Here is a 14,921-nt window from a genome sequence, read left to right on the forward strand (position 1 = left end):
TTCACGGAGATATTGGCTCATTGTATCCAGATTCCAACATCTCATGTATCCAGAGGTATATTCCAGATGGTTGCAAGACCTATAAGCATTGAGAGTAAAAATGTTAAGCCTCTCAGAGAAAAGACAGCATCGTCAGGGTCCTGAGACGCAGGGAGGAACAGAGCACATGTCACAAAGGGAAAGTCAGGCCTGAATTCCCAGCAATAGTGGAGGGCGCGTAGGGCGCGGGTAACTCGTGAGCAGATAAAGGCAAGACATTGGCAACATACGTAACTGGCAAACGATTTGTATCCAGACTAAAAACCTCCACCAGATCACAAGGAAAGACAATCAGCCAGTGGAAAAGGGAGCCAAGGTCATTTCAGGCCGACTTAAGAAGTCCAAGTGACTAATAAACATGGAGGTTTGGCCTGATTAGGAAGCAGAGGTGCTCAGTGGAGCAGCTGGAGGGCTCGGGAGGAGCCTAGGGCACCGCTTGGGTCGGACGGTGACCTTCCGTCTGGACTGGGGAGCTCACCCAGGAGGATACATCGAGCAAAGCTACTTGTCACACGTATTTATTAAAAACCAACTGCGTTTGTTTCTAAATCACATCTCCCTGAATTTGGTAAGAACCAGGCTACTGCCTTTCCCCCTTGGATTGGCAAAATCCAGAAAGTCAGGCTCTAAGTGTGGGTGAAGAGGTGGGGAGGCCAATTCTATCGGCCACGGAGACGGAGTGTAAGTCACGGCGGTCACCGCAAAGCCGAGCAGGCAACGTGCACGTTTGATCCCGTCTCTGGGCATCGCCGCCAGGACCTGGGAGGCCTGCCGCACCCTGACCGGCTCTCCTGCACCATCCGCGGCAGGACACTGCGAAACCAAGCAGCGCTCGCTCCCGCGGGGGCAGACAGCAGCGCAGACGCACGGGACGGCACGTTCGAGGTCACGCGGAGGGCTGGACACGGCCAGCTGCGCGAGGAGACGACAGGCCCACGGCTCCCCGCGCTCCGCAGGCTCCCCCCAAAGATCTCCGTCCGCGACCAGGGCTCCGGTGCCTCCGGAGGGCCCTGAGCGCCCCCTGCAGGCGGGACGCAGGAGCGGTCCTCCCGCACCCCAGGACCCGCCCCAGCGCCAGAGCGACAGCGTGGCCTCGGGGGGCCGGCCGGCCGCTCGCTGCCTCCGCGAGCTCGCGGTCCAGGCCCTTCCGCGGCGCCGTGGGGCCCCGGGCAGCCCGCAGGGCCGCGAGCCGCTCAGAGAGTCCCCGCCGGCCGCGCCGCAGCGCCCCGGAGACCGAAGCCCGGGCGCGCGCAGACGCTCGGGGACCGGCCGCACCGGAGCCGCGGGCGCTCGGGGCGGGCCTCGCGGGCGGAAGTCCGCACCACCGAGAGGCCGCCGGCGCCGGGCGCCTAGAGCGGTCCCGGAAGCGCTCGGGGCGGGGCCTCGGCCGACTTCCGGCCGCGGCGTGCGGGCGGCCGTATGGGCTTTGTCGGCGGCGGTGGCTTCGCCGCGGGCGTGTGGGTGAGTGGCTGGTGTCGGGCCCGGGCGGGCGGGGGCCGTGGGCGCGGCCCGGCCCGCACCTCCTCCCCCTGGGGGTCCCGGCCGCTGCGGGCCCGCCTCCTGGATCGGCAGCCGGGGAGCGCTCCCGAAGGTGCGGGCCGAGGGGCCGGGTTGGAGCCCGTGGCGCGGGCGCAGGGGCAGAGCCAGCCCGATGCCCGCATGCGGGTGCGGGCGCGGTGCGGGAGCCAGAGGCATGGCTCTCCCTCCAGACCTCGGGCTGCGCCGCCCGGCGCTTTCCGACGCCCCCCCACCCCCCGCCGTGCCCTGCTGGGCTGCGTCCGCCGCAGTCGGGCCCGGGCCTGCGGTCCCCTGGCTGTTGGCTGGAGGCCGGCTTGCAGGCGGGCCGCGGGCTCCTCACCGCCCTGCAGCGCGTCTCTTCCCCGGAGCCCGGGCCCGACGAGCGACGTGTCTTTTGCCCACCGAGGATCTGAGATGGCTTCAGCTGGTACCTTGCGCCCTGGTCGCAGAGATGGAACCTTTGACCCTGTTAGAAACGTAGCATCCCCACAGTGTGTGATCGCCAGCAGTGACCGCAGTAGCTCCCTTGAGGCAGAGACAGAGGACTTAGGGGCAGCGCCCGCTGTGGTTTTTCACAAGCCTGCACACCCCGCTCCAGCCTCTCCTGCAGTGATGGCGATGGATTCCTGACTCCTGGAAAGGGCTTTGGGGATGATGTGGGCAGAGGCCAGAGCTGAAGGCCCTCATGAGCCAGAGGAAGGGGTGGTCCGGGGGACAGCGGACCCAACAGGGCAGTGCCATGGAAACGGCTCAGGGAGCTGTCAGGCGTGTCCATGTGGCCTCGGGTCCCGGTAGGTGACACTGGACTTCTCAGGAGAGGAGAAGGCCGTGGGGATCCTTAGAGCCCTGAGAGCAGGAACCAAAGTGCCATGGGGTGGGACAGGGAGGAAGAGAAGCACCCAGCAGCTGGTTTGACTTTAAGCAGGTCACCTCCCTGAACCGGGATAATTGTGAGAACATGAGAAAATGGGAAACGAGATACCCTGCCTAGTGGCCGGCACACACCAGCTTCTCGGTTCCCTTCACACTTGCTGTGGCAGGAGCGCAGGTTGAAGATGGAGGCAGGGTGGGCGCAGAGGTGCAGATTCTCCCGGAGCTCTGGGTTCTGTCTCACCCTCGTGCCCCTCGCTCTGGTTATTCCCAAGCGTGAAGCTCAGAAACCTTCCTGCTGCTTTTCTCGAGGCTGTAAGCCGCAGACAGTGACCGGGACCTACCTGTGCATCCAGGGCTGCATACCCCGTTACCAGTGCACATAAGAAAAAGCTCCTAGTGCCTGCATTTGGTGCTCCCCCCCCCCTTGCCATCCCAAAGCTCACAGGGTTCCACTCCAGGTTAAGATCGCACTTCATTTCCAGCATCAGGAATCGCCCCAACTTTCTCAACATCAACTGTGTGTTTACACAATTTCATGTTATATCTCATCCAGCAAATTCGGTGTTACAAGAGAAAGGTGTGGGCCATGGTAGCTCAGTATGTTGTGGGATCACAAATGTGGTGTATTTTTATTTCCTTTTGTTCACTTCAGGCTTCTTTAAATGAAAGAGTATCAGTTTAATTTTGCTTGAATTCACCAAAGAAAAAAACAAAAAAAACAGCTAAGCAGAAACTGACAGATGGCTGATTTTCAGATAAATGTTATTCAAAGCAAGCTGTAACTCTCCAAAGTTAGGAGGAAATTATGAAAACTCGTTAAAAGACACATCATTGTGGGTTTTTTTTTTTTTTAAGATTTTATTTAGGGGACACCTGGGTGGCTCAACGGTTGGGCGCCTGCCTTTGTCCAGGACGTGATCCTGAGTCCCAGGATCGAGTGCCGCATCAGGCTCCCTGCATGGAGCCTGCTTCTCCCTCTGCTTTGTCTCTGCTTCTCTATGTGTCTCTCATGAATAAATAAATAAAATATTTAAAAAAATTTTTTATTTACTTGACAGAGAAAGCATAAGCAGGGGGAGCAGCAATCAGAGATGGAGCAGTGGGCTCCCCCTGAGCAAGAAGCCCAATGTGGGGCTCAATCCCAGGACACTGGGATCGTGACCTGAGCCAAAGGCAAATGCTTCACTGAGCCACCAGGTGCCCCAAAACACATAACTTTTAAGCTGTTTTCTTGTAGACGCACGCAAGCTTGTTTGCAGGGAGTACAACAGTCCTTTTATTATTATTTATTACTATTAAGATTTTATGTATTCATGAGAGACACAGAGAAAGAGACAAAGTCAAAGGTAGAGGGAGAAGCAGGCTTCCCTCAGGGAGCCCGATGCAGGACTCGATCCCAGGACCCCAGGATCACGCCCTGAGCCGAAGGTGGACGCTCACCACTGAGCCACCCAGGTGCCCCTCAACAGCCATTTATTTATTTATTTATTTATTTATTTATTTACTTACTTACTTACTTACTTACTTACTTATTTAACAGCCCTTTAAACATAAAAATCAGAAGATATTATTTCCGAAACAAAACCCAGCATCCCACCCCCTTTTAAATTAAGAAAAATAAGGTTTAAATTATCAGCTTAGTTTTATAGTACTTACCCCATAGGATCCTGTAAAAGTGACAGGTGACACTTGGAAAGGGAAAAAAAATCTTCCACAATGGGGAAATGGGCACTGGAGGTAGACCTGGCTTTGAACCTTAGTTCAAATCACTAGTCTAGTGACCTTGGGGAACTGTCTCTCTTAGCCTCTGTTTCGTCTGTAGAGTAAGTAATGGCGTGAACACCCGCCTTAGGAGGTTTAGAGGAGTGCCGGAGATGGTGGGGTCCGTCGCTCAGCCCGGTGCCTGGTGGGGTTCGAGGGGCCTTAATAACTAGCATCCCCCTCTCCTGAGCTTCGAAGCAGTGAGGCACACAGGCCAACTGCTGCCTCACTTCTGGGCAGAAGCTGGGTCAGAGCCTCAAACCAGCTCCGGCGCCTGCCCACACGAAGCACGCGTTGCTGCAGCCCCACGGGGGCCTGCCCACTGAGCCTGCGAGTGTAGACGTGGAGAGTGAGCGCCCCTCTGAGGAGGCTCTGTGCTGTTTGCCTGTGATTTGCCCAGACTTTTCATTCTGCTCTCGCCTTCCGTCCCTGGGGAGGAGGAAGGGTCAGGTAAATGGGCAGGGAACATTCCTCCTCTTGACACCAGAGGCGCAGGGATGTTCTTCCAGTGTCTAACCCGAATAGGGAGTCCGTGACTACATATGGGGAGGGCGTCCAGAGAACCAGGTAACATCTGTGTGGGTAAACTTGAGGAATGCCAGGATATATTATAAATGGGGGAAAGGTTGCAGATGGATGAGTGTACTGTGATCCCATTTTTGTTTTTGAAAATTGTATGTAAGTAAATGTATGTGTATAATTGTATTCGTTCAAGCAAAGTGTAAATGAATACGTATGAGGAAACAGCTAACTGTAGTAATCTGTTGAATTGGTGGGGATTCTCATTGTCTAAATTTTGTCTATATTGTCTATACTTCTTTATTATTTGAAATATTTTTACATTGGGCATGTTATGTTTGTAATTGGTGAGCATTAGATACAAAAAGTAACACAGGATGCAAAACTGAGTGGTATAGTCCTGATTTCATAAAAATACTAGTGCAGGAAGTATACCGGAAGAAAATGTTCACCGATAATCTTAGTGGTGGAGGAAAAGATCATTTTATTTTTGTTTTTTCAGTTTTACTGTTGTCTCTGTTTTCTCAATTGGCATAATTTACCTTATAGCTTGATAAAAATAACTAAGGTAATATTTATAAGCAGGAGAAAGATTTTTTTTTAAAAAAAATCAAGTTATTGAGCCTTTAACTCAAAAAAAAAAAAAAATTCACATCCTAGTGAATGCCAGGAGGCAGGTCTTATCTGTTCTGTGTCGCTGCTCCAGGGGGTTGTGTTGGCAGATGAATTAGCAAGCAGATCTCATACGTTCAGAAATGCCTGCAGTACACTCGTGCTCAGTTCCTCGTCCTTACTGCTAGTAACTGGTGTGTGGGTTCAGTTTCTTTCTCATCCCTGGGAGCATTGGCCTGAGTAATCAGCCTGTTAGCATTACTTAAGCATTATTCAAATAGCTATAACAGAGATTCAAAATAGCGTTTCTTTTTTTTTTTTTTTTAATTTTATTTATGACAGGCACACAGTGAGAGAGAGAGAGGCAGAGACACAGGCAGAGGGAGAAGCAGGCTCCATGCACCGGGAGCCCGATGTGGGATTCGATCCCGGGTCTCCAGGATCGCGCCCTGGGCCAAAGGCAGGCGCCAAACCGCTGCGCCACCCAGGGATCCCCAAAATAGCGTTTCTGACAAAAAACTTGATTTCTCAGTCTGCTTCGTCTACTAGCTGGCTCTGGCCCTCAAGGCCATATGGGAGCCTGGCTGCTTTGCCTCGTCAGCGTGTCACCATGGGGAGGGAGAGGCGGTGTGGAGATAAGGGCCCTGCACATGCATCCATTACATTCCCGTCTCATTGGCTGGATTCCAGTCACAGAGTCACACCTAACTTCAGGGGGCTCTAGGCTAGGTGTCCATGTGCCCGCTCAATTGTTAGGTGGAGTTTCTGTCACTCAGAGGGAGCAGAGATGCTGGGCAGTCTTCAGTCAGCCACAGTTTACCCCACTGGCCATTCTGCCCCACATCCTGTGGCCCCGAGGATGGGATGTGGCTTTCTTCACCAGGTGCCCATCAGTTTCACACAGTCATACTCTAAACTCATACAAGCCCTGGCCTCCCTGACGCTGTCTCCAACACTCACCTAAAGCAGCACGACTGTATGGACACACGCACTCAAGGGGAAGAATCACTGTCCACAGCTGCACTGGTTCCCAGTGGAATTTGCAAAAGTATCCCCACCAGCTGGCTGCTAAAGCAAAGCAGTCACTTGCAGGTATACACCCAGCAGAAACGAGGACCCCCATCTACCAAAAGACAAGTACAGGAATGTTTCAGGCAGCTTTAATTAACACCCCAAACCACAGACAACTTAGTTGTTCGTGAAAAATAAATCATGACCTATTCATGCAGTGGTGTGCTGTGCATCAGCAAAAAGGATGAGCTGCTGGTGCCTGCAGCATGGGGGACTTTCACAGGTGGGATGCTGAGTTTAAGCAGATATATATTTGGGGGAGTGATGAAAATGTTCTGGAAGTAAATAGTCATGATGGTTTTGCAATCTTAGGAATACTTGGAAAAACACTGGATTGAGCACTTTAGGATGGTGAATATTATGGTATGTGTTATAATTCAACAAAAAGTAGGTACACATTGGGGCACATGGGCGACTTAGTTGGTTAAGCCTCTGACTTGGTTTTGGCTCAAGTCCTGATCTCAGGGTTGTGAGATCAACATGGAGTTTGGGAATCTCCTTCTCCTTCCCCCTCTGCTCCTCCTCCTGTGTGTGCAATGCACACTTTTTCTCTCAAATAAATAAATAAATCTTTTTTTTAAAAATGAGTAGGTGATAAATAAAAAGCAGACACAGAAACCTGTATAATTCCGTTTAAATTAAATTTTTTATTTAAAAATTTCTTAAGTAAGCTCTACGCCTAATTGTGGGGCTTGAATTCACAAACCTCAAGAGCCACACACTCTGCTGACTGAGCCAGCAAGGCGCCTCTAATTGAATTTTTTTTTTTAATGAGCAGAATTCATCTATTATAAAAGAGGTGGTTGCCCTTGGAAGGAGACCCTTTTTGGTGACAGAAATGTTCTGTGTTGGCCTGTGATGGTTAAACAGATGTCACAAGTTTATCAAGATATGTGCACTTTATGCCAGTTATGTCTCACATAAAAGTATGTTGAAATGATGCCCTGCCGGGACCACAGAGCATGTGTTACCCAGTCACTCCCTCTGCTTCTGCTCCCATTGCTGCTCCACCTCGCCCCCAGCTTTGCCCTCAGAGGCAGATCCTTTTCCTTGATGGCCACGTTGGAAACAAGTCTGGAGGGCATCCCTTCATGGGGCTACACAGCAAGATCTCTTCCCTACTGGTGCAGATTTGGAGCAAGGAGTGATTGAGGTCATCTTGGATGGAGCTCCCTGGAAGTAGACTCAGCTGTGTAGAGTTTTCAGGTGATACATCTGTAAAGAAGGCCTTATTTGTCTGTGGGGCCAAAACTGAGGCTGCGACCAATCCCAGTGGAGCTCTGGGGTCGGGATAACACTTGAGTTCCCCCCAAGGCACTCTGCATTCCTGTGATTGGCCAGGTATTGGCCATGGTAGGCATCTGAGATGGCCCTCTGAGATTCCTAGCCCCTCAGGTACACACACTTCCTCCCAGCTTCTGTGGAGGGGTTTTGCAGCTGTAATTAAGGTCCCAAGTCAGCTGACATAAGGTGGCGTGAAGCTCTCCAGGTGGGCTGACCTAATGATGCATGTCCTTGGAAAACAGCCTTCTGCAGCTGGTGGCAGAAGAAAAGTCAGAGATGGGTTCTCTGCATTGTTTCTAGTGTTAGAAGTGTCCCTAGGAGCCAAGAGCAGCTTCTAACTGACAGCTGGCAAGGACTCAGGGACAGTCCTATGGTTGAAGGGAACTGATTTCTACTGACATCTGAATGAGTTTAGAAACAGGTTTCCAGATGTGCCCTTAGCCTGGCTGACACCTTTTGTGACCCTGGACAGGGGTCCCAGTCACATTTGGCTGTAAGATGACACATGTGCTGTTTTTTGCTGCTGTGTTTGTGGTGTGTCATCCTGCCAAGAGTGGGCTGTCAGGGGGAGGGGCATGACCTTGCGGGGAGGCAGAGTCCTGCCTGCAGGTGGTTCCCAGTGCGGTGCAGAGCTGGGCCCAGAACTCCAGCAGTTGTTGGGTTAAATAACCCCTGACCAAACAAGCTTTTCCACAGTGACACACCGGTGTGGCTCAAAGTGCCATGTAGATAACCAGTACCCTAGTGACCCTGCACCCTCCACCAGTCCTTATCTTCTCCCTAAAGGACAGCAGTGTTTCAGTTCTTCCACCATGGATGGATTGCTTTTGTCTGTTTTTTAACTTGATGTAAACAGAATCATACAACATAAACTCTTTTGTGCCTAGCTCCTGCTGAATACTACATCTGCGAGACTCATCTTTGCTTTTTGTGTGTTGCGGTTCTTCATTGCTATGTGTTACTCCTTGGTAGAAGTACTCTTCAATATGCCCATCCCTCTATTGTTTATTTTGGTGGTTATGAATAGTGCTACTATGAACATTCCAGCTTTAGACTTGTTAAAGAGAGGTTTGGTGCTGTTGAGTGGATGAGAGAGGTGAGTGTTAGTGCCCAGGTGATGTTCACCTTAGATTAGATCAAGGGCAGTGTAACCCGTATAAGGAGGGAGGGCATGGCCTGCCTATGGACAGATAGGTTGGTAGATGGGGTAGGAAAAAAACGACATTCTCATCTCATTGCTTCTGTCTTCTCATTGAGATAAGCAAGAGCATCCGCTGAGAGGAAGGAGGGAGTGTTGGACATTTGAAAAGAGAAGACAAGCAGGGTGGTCATGTAGAAGAATAAGGAAAGTATAGAGATTGCTGGTAGTTCTCAGGGCCCCATTAGTCAAGGGGTTGTAAGTGTAGAGCTCAGTTGGCATGGATGCAGAAACAGAATCAGAAGCAAGTGAAATTTACCCCAACTTGGGGTTTTCCAATGCAGGGATGATACAGGAAGGGCTGGAGTTAGTTAGGATGGTTATAATATATAACCAGAAATAAACATAGTACCATAGAACGTGGGATCTAAGCTGGGTAAAAGGGAAGGAGGACAATGAAGAGGTGGCAAGAGCAGTACATTTGTGTTTCTTTGGAAATATGTGTTAATTTTATAATAGAGTCCAAGCCACATCCCTCTCCATCTGCCATCAAGCCACTCTTTCCCTGGATGTGGGTGTTTGAGGTTGAGCCTCAGAGAAGCCTTCTGAAGTGGGTGAGGTAGGTGGCTGAGATGCATACTGGGGTAAAGACTGTGGACAGAGGAAACGCTCCTCTCTCCACACTCTGGATGTGTTTTATCCCCAGCCTGTTCCAGCAGATTCGTGTCTGTTGATGAAGGGAAAAAATGATCTTAATCTCCTTTATTTCAGGTTCTAACCTAGGAACTTGTGACAAGAAGGTGACTCTGGAGCCTGAATTTCTGAGGATGGAAATTTGCCTAAAACCATTTCAGAAACACTCACAATGATGGAGCCCCCTGCCTCTGAGTCTGGGGCATTCCCTGAACCCAGATTAGGGGGACTTTTGGGAAACCCCGAAAGGCAGAATCTGCGGAGCTGCTCCCCTCAGGAGGGCAGTTTCAGGGGAGTGACTGTTACCCATTGGAAAATCCAAGCAGGAGATGCGGCTCGAGCGAGCAATAAATCAGGAGAAGGCCCCGTTCTGAGCTCAAACCTCCTCCTCCTCCAGAGAGATCTTGTGGAAGGGGAAGCTCACCATTGTGAGACTTGTGGCAAAAGCTTCACATTTAATTCCGATCTAGTTAGACATCAGATTTCTCATGCTGGGGAGAAACATTACAGATGTGAGCAGTGTGGGAAAAGCTTCAGCCAGAGCTCCCATCTTGCTGAGCATCAGAGAGCTCACACTGGAGAAAGACTCTATGTGTGCAACATGTGTGGGAAGGACTTCATTCACTATGCAGACCTCGCTGAGCACCAGAGAGCACATGCAGGAGGAAAGCCATTCCGATGTATGCAGTGTGGGAGAGCCTTCCATCACAGCTCTGACCTGGTTCGGCACCAGCGAGTTCACACTCGGGAGAGGCCTTTTGAATGCAAGGAATGTGGGAAAGGCTTCAGCCAGAGCTCTTTGCTTATTCGCCATCAGAGAATTCACACAGGAGAAAGACCCTATGAGTGTAATGAGTGTGGAAAATCCTTCATTAGGAGCTCAAGCCTTATTCGACATTATCAGATCCACACAGAAGTGAAACAGTATGAATGTAAGGAGTGTGGGAAGGCCTTCCGTCATCGCTCAGACCTCATTGAACATCAGAGGATTCACACTGGAGAGAGGCCCTTTGAATGTAACGAATGTGGGAAAGCCTTTATTCGGAGTTCAAAGCTTATTCAGCATCAGAGGATCCATACTGGGGAAAGGCCTTATGTGTGCAATGAGTGTGGGAAGCGCTTCAGCCAAACATCAAACTTTACCCAGCATCAGAGAATTCACACTGGAGAGAAACTCTATGAATGTAATGAATGTGGGAAAGCTTTCTTTCTGAGTTCGTACCTTATTCGACACCAGAAAATCCACACTGGAGAGAGAGTGTATGAATGTAAGGAATGTGGGAAAGCTTTTCTCCAGAAAGCCCATCTCACTGAACATCAGAAAATCCACACTGGGGATCGGCCCTTTGAATGTAAGGACTGTGGAAAAGCTTTCATTCAGAGCTCCAAGCTGCTACTACATCAGATTATTCATACTGGAGAAAAGCCCTATGTGTGTAGTTACTGTGGGAAAGGCTTTATTCAGAGGTCAAACTTTCTTCAACACCAGAAAATCCATACTGAAGAGAAACTCTATGAATGTAGTCAGTATGGGAAAGATTTCACCTCGACCCCAAACTTTAAAAATAATCAAGGTGTTCACCAAGAGGGATTTCCCTTGAGTAAGACTCCCATACATTTGGGTGAGAAGTCTGCAAGTCAGGGGGAGCATACAGATAACATAAAATAATTATTCTCCAACTCAGTGAGATGTGTCAGCGTTTTCCAACGTCCTAGACAGGGCTGCTTTCGGAGTGGGCTGTCACTGCTGTACAGCAGCACTGGGCTGCTGTCCTCCACGAGGAATGTGTGAAGTCAGGAGAGCCACATGACTGGACAGCTGACTTTGAGCTGGAACAATGCTGGGGGTGGGTGGCTAGGTCTCAAAGAAGGTTTCTACGTTTTATTGCACAATTACAATTCACCCGAGTTAAAAATGCTTTTTAAAGCTTAACTATGTATCTATTCTTAGTACTTAAGAATGTCACATGGTAAATTTTGACCTATCCAAAAGGCAGGTTGGAGAAAGATGTTTGTTATTTAAAACTACAAATTGGAAAAAAAAAACAAACAAACTACAAATTGGTTCCCCTTGTCCTTAGGATAATTTCCCAGCTCCCAGTCCAGCTCTCAAAGGCATTTTGCTTCTTGGAGTTCCATCTCCCACGGCTTAACCACCTGCCACATGGTTGGCGCTGCAGCAACACTAACTGCTTGACATTCCCACTTACCCAAGTTGCACCTGCCTCCTTCTCTTTGTTTGAATGCCCTCTGCTCCACACCTGGTTGACTCCTCATGATGAATCAGGACCCATCTCAGGCATCATGTCAGGCTCAGCCAGCTGCCCTTCCTCTGTGCTTGTGTTGTTAGTGAGCACTTCTGTTCTGGTGCTTACTTTCGTATATAAAGATTAGGTTTTTATCTACTATCTTTTTCATTATTACACTACTAATTTCTTAAGGACCTGGTCATAGCTGATTGGTTTATGTGTCCCTGGTATCCAGTGCAAGGCAATAGAAAGTACACCCCAAGTCTATGTGTAATTGGTACCTCTTTTGCTTTGTCCATTCTGTACTGCTATCATTTAAATTTTTGGATTTTGTTGTTTGGTAAGAGTATGATTTACTGGTTTACTGGAAATATCTTCTCTTGCAGCCCTGTAGTCTTCTGCTTATATGTAACTTAGAAGTTGTAACGAGTAACCCAGTGGAAGACTAGCACACCTCATATTTATGCCTTCACAACTCACCCATGACCAACTACTTGCTTTTTGGGAGTGTTGTCTTCACCTGGTTGCTTGTGTATCGTTCTAAGCCACTTAAGGGGCACCCAGTCCCAGTGTGCCGCTCAAGGTTTTCTGTCTCAGCAGTTCTGTGATTGACTTCATCTCTTCTGGTCACTTCCTCTGTTTTCTGGCTCATTTTGTCATTTACCTGAAAATGTATTGATCTGGAAGACCAGGGCTGAACTGTGAGAAACAGATGGAATCATTGGGTTTGATGGGGAAGACAAAGATCACCTCACAGAGTTAAGTGCTGAAGTAGAGGTTCCACATTGCATAGGAACATAGGTAAGAACAGGACTGATCTGTGTGGAGGATCTGGGCCAGCTTCATAGAAGAGGTGACACTGGAACTGAGAGAGAGCTGTGGCAGTTAGAGAAGAGAATGACCTGGGAGAGGAATCTGCAGATACCAGGAGGTGCAGCATACACCTTTTTAGATGTAGTTCACAGTAGATAACAATCTACACAAATTTGAGTTGCTGCATCTGATTTTTTTTTTCTTCTGAACATGAACCAAAACAACCAGTTTTGAAATGACATGTACCAGTTTTTTTTTTTTGCCTGTGAGGGCATGTTTGAGTTTTTAAATTGAAGCAACACTAGAAGCCTTCAGGGGGTAAGTGATAAACAGGGGCATACAGTACTACATCTGAAAAACTCATTACTAGAGATGCTTCAAATGATACAGAAGAGAGATTACCAGACCATTTTGATCAACGTCAGTGACATCTAGTTTCCATACAGTAAAACACCTATTTGAAGTGTACAGAGTTTTGAGAAACCATTTATCTGTGTAACCACCATTAGGATAAAGAAAAATAACATTCTTATCACCCAATAATATTCCCTTTTGCCCCTTCCCAGTTAATCTCACCCTAGTCCCAAGTACCCTCTTTGGGTCCGTGTAGATTAGAGTCGCTTGTAGGGCCTCACATAAATGGACCCATACAGTATGTAATTCTGTGTGTCTTGGCTTTTGCTTTGGCATGTTTTAAAGACTCAGCCGAGTAGTTATGTGTTTGGGTATCTCTGCTGAGTAGTGTTCTGTTGTACGGACAAACCTTTGTTATTCATCCACTGTGTTGATAGAAATTGGTTTCCAGATTTGGCTCTTATGAATAAAACTGCTATGAGAATTTGTGTAAAAATATGTATTTGGACATGCCTCTTTATTTCTCTTGGGTTAATGCCTAGGAATTAAATTTCTGGATTATAAGCGTGATTTTAACCTATAATAAATTGCCAAAATATTCTCCATAGTGGTTGTACCATTTTACATGACCTGAGCTGAAAACAAGAGTCAGACACGTAACCAACCGAGCCACTCAGGTGCCCCTGAAAAAGTATTTTCTGGTTTCTTGTGATGTTTTCTTTGACTATTATGTATGTAGAAGTCTGTTTAATTTCCAAATACTTGGGGCAATTTTCAGATATTTTTATTACTGATTTCTAATTTAACTCCATTATATAATAGGACACCATACTCTGTATACTAATATTTTTAAATCCAGGACTTGTTTTATGGCCCAGATGGTACCTTATCTTGATAAATGTTCCCTTTGTGCTACACCGTTGTTTGCGTGAGTATTCTGTGCATGGCGCTTAGGTCACATTGTCTGATGGTTTTGTTCAGGTTTCCTGTATCTTTCCTGATTTTCTTTCTACTTTTCTATCACAGAGAATGTTGAACTCCTCAATTATAAATGTGGAGTTTAAGGGGCCCCTGGGTGGCTCAGTAGTTGAGCCTCTGCCTTTGGCTCAGGGTGTGATCTCACTGTCCAGGATCAAGTCCCACTTTGGGCTCCCTGCACAGAGCCTGCTTCTCCCTCTGTCTCTCTCTCTCTGTGTGTCTTTCATGAATAAATAAAATCTTTTTAAAAAATGGAGTTTTTCCTCCTTTAATGTCAACTTTTATGCATTTTGCAGCTCTCGTTTTGGGTACCTAAACATTTAGAATTGCTGGTGTTTTAATGACTATCTCTGGGGGTTTTATAAATACATTTTTAAAGATTTTTAAATTACACAGAGGCAAAGACAGGCAGAGGGAGAAGCAAGCTCCATGCAGGGAGCCTGTTGTGGGACTCGATCCCAGGACTCCAGGATCATGATCTGAGCCAAAGGCAGACGCTCACTGAGCCACCCAGTTGCCCCTCTGGTGTTTTTTAGAAAACCTGAAATCCACTGTGTCTGATATTAATGCATTTGTTTTGGTGTTATGATTAGTGCTTCCAGGATATAATTGTTACTTAACCTATGTATGTCAGTATAATTAAAGTGTATTTCTTGGAGACAGATGCAGTTAGGTCCTTTTTTTTTTTAAGTTCTTGTTCACGAGAGAGAGAGAGAGAGAGAGAGAGGGCGAAGCACGCTCCCAGCAGGGAACCCAATGTGGGACTCGAGACTCTACCTCTGGACCCCAGGATCGTGACCAACCAGAGCCAAAGGCAGACACTCAACCCCTAAGCCACCCAGGCATCCCTAGTATATTTACTTTTAATATTGATATGGTTTATTTTATTTAAGATATTTTATTTATTTATTCATGAGAGACACATAGGCAGAGACACAGGCAGAGGGAGAAGCAGGCTCCATGTAGGGAGCCCGACACGGGACTCGATCCCGGGACTCCAGGTTCACTCCCTGGGCCAA

General features: G+C 48.3%; 1 protein-coding gene across 1 annotated transcript; it reads left to right on the forward strand.

The window, feature by feature from the left end:
• The first annotated feature begins 1,363 nt into the window (after positions 1-1,363).
• ZNF623 (zinc finger protein 623) lies at positions 1,364-14,560 on the forward strand. The gene is made up of 2 exons (XM_055314320.1): positions 1,364-1,500; positions 9,587-14,560. Exon 2 carries the CDS (start codon positions 9,681-9,683, stop codon positions 11,175-11,177), a length of 1,497 nt encoding a protein of 498 aa, XP_055170295.1. The 5' UTR covers positions 1,364-1,500; positions 9,587-9,680; the 3' UTR covers positions 11,178-14,560.
• The last annotated feature ends 361 nt before the right edge of the window (positions 14,561-14,921 follow it).

The sequence above is a fragment of the Nyctereutes procyonoides genome, unplaced genomic scaffold (assembly GCF_905146905.1).
Source record: "Nyctereutes procyonoides isolate TBG_1078 unplaced genomic scaffold, NYPRO_anot_genome, whole genome shotgun sequence".
NCBI classification, from domain to species: domain Eukaryota; kingdom Metazoa; phylum Chordata; class Mammalia; order Carnivora; family Canidae; genus Nyctereutes; species Nyctereutes procyonoides.

Coding starts and splice junctions, on each gene's coding strand:
- ZNF623 (XM_055314320.1), top strand. CDS start 9,681: ATGATGGAGCCCCCTGCCTCTGAGTCTGGGGCATTCCCTGAACCCAGA.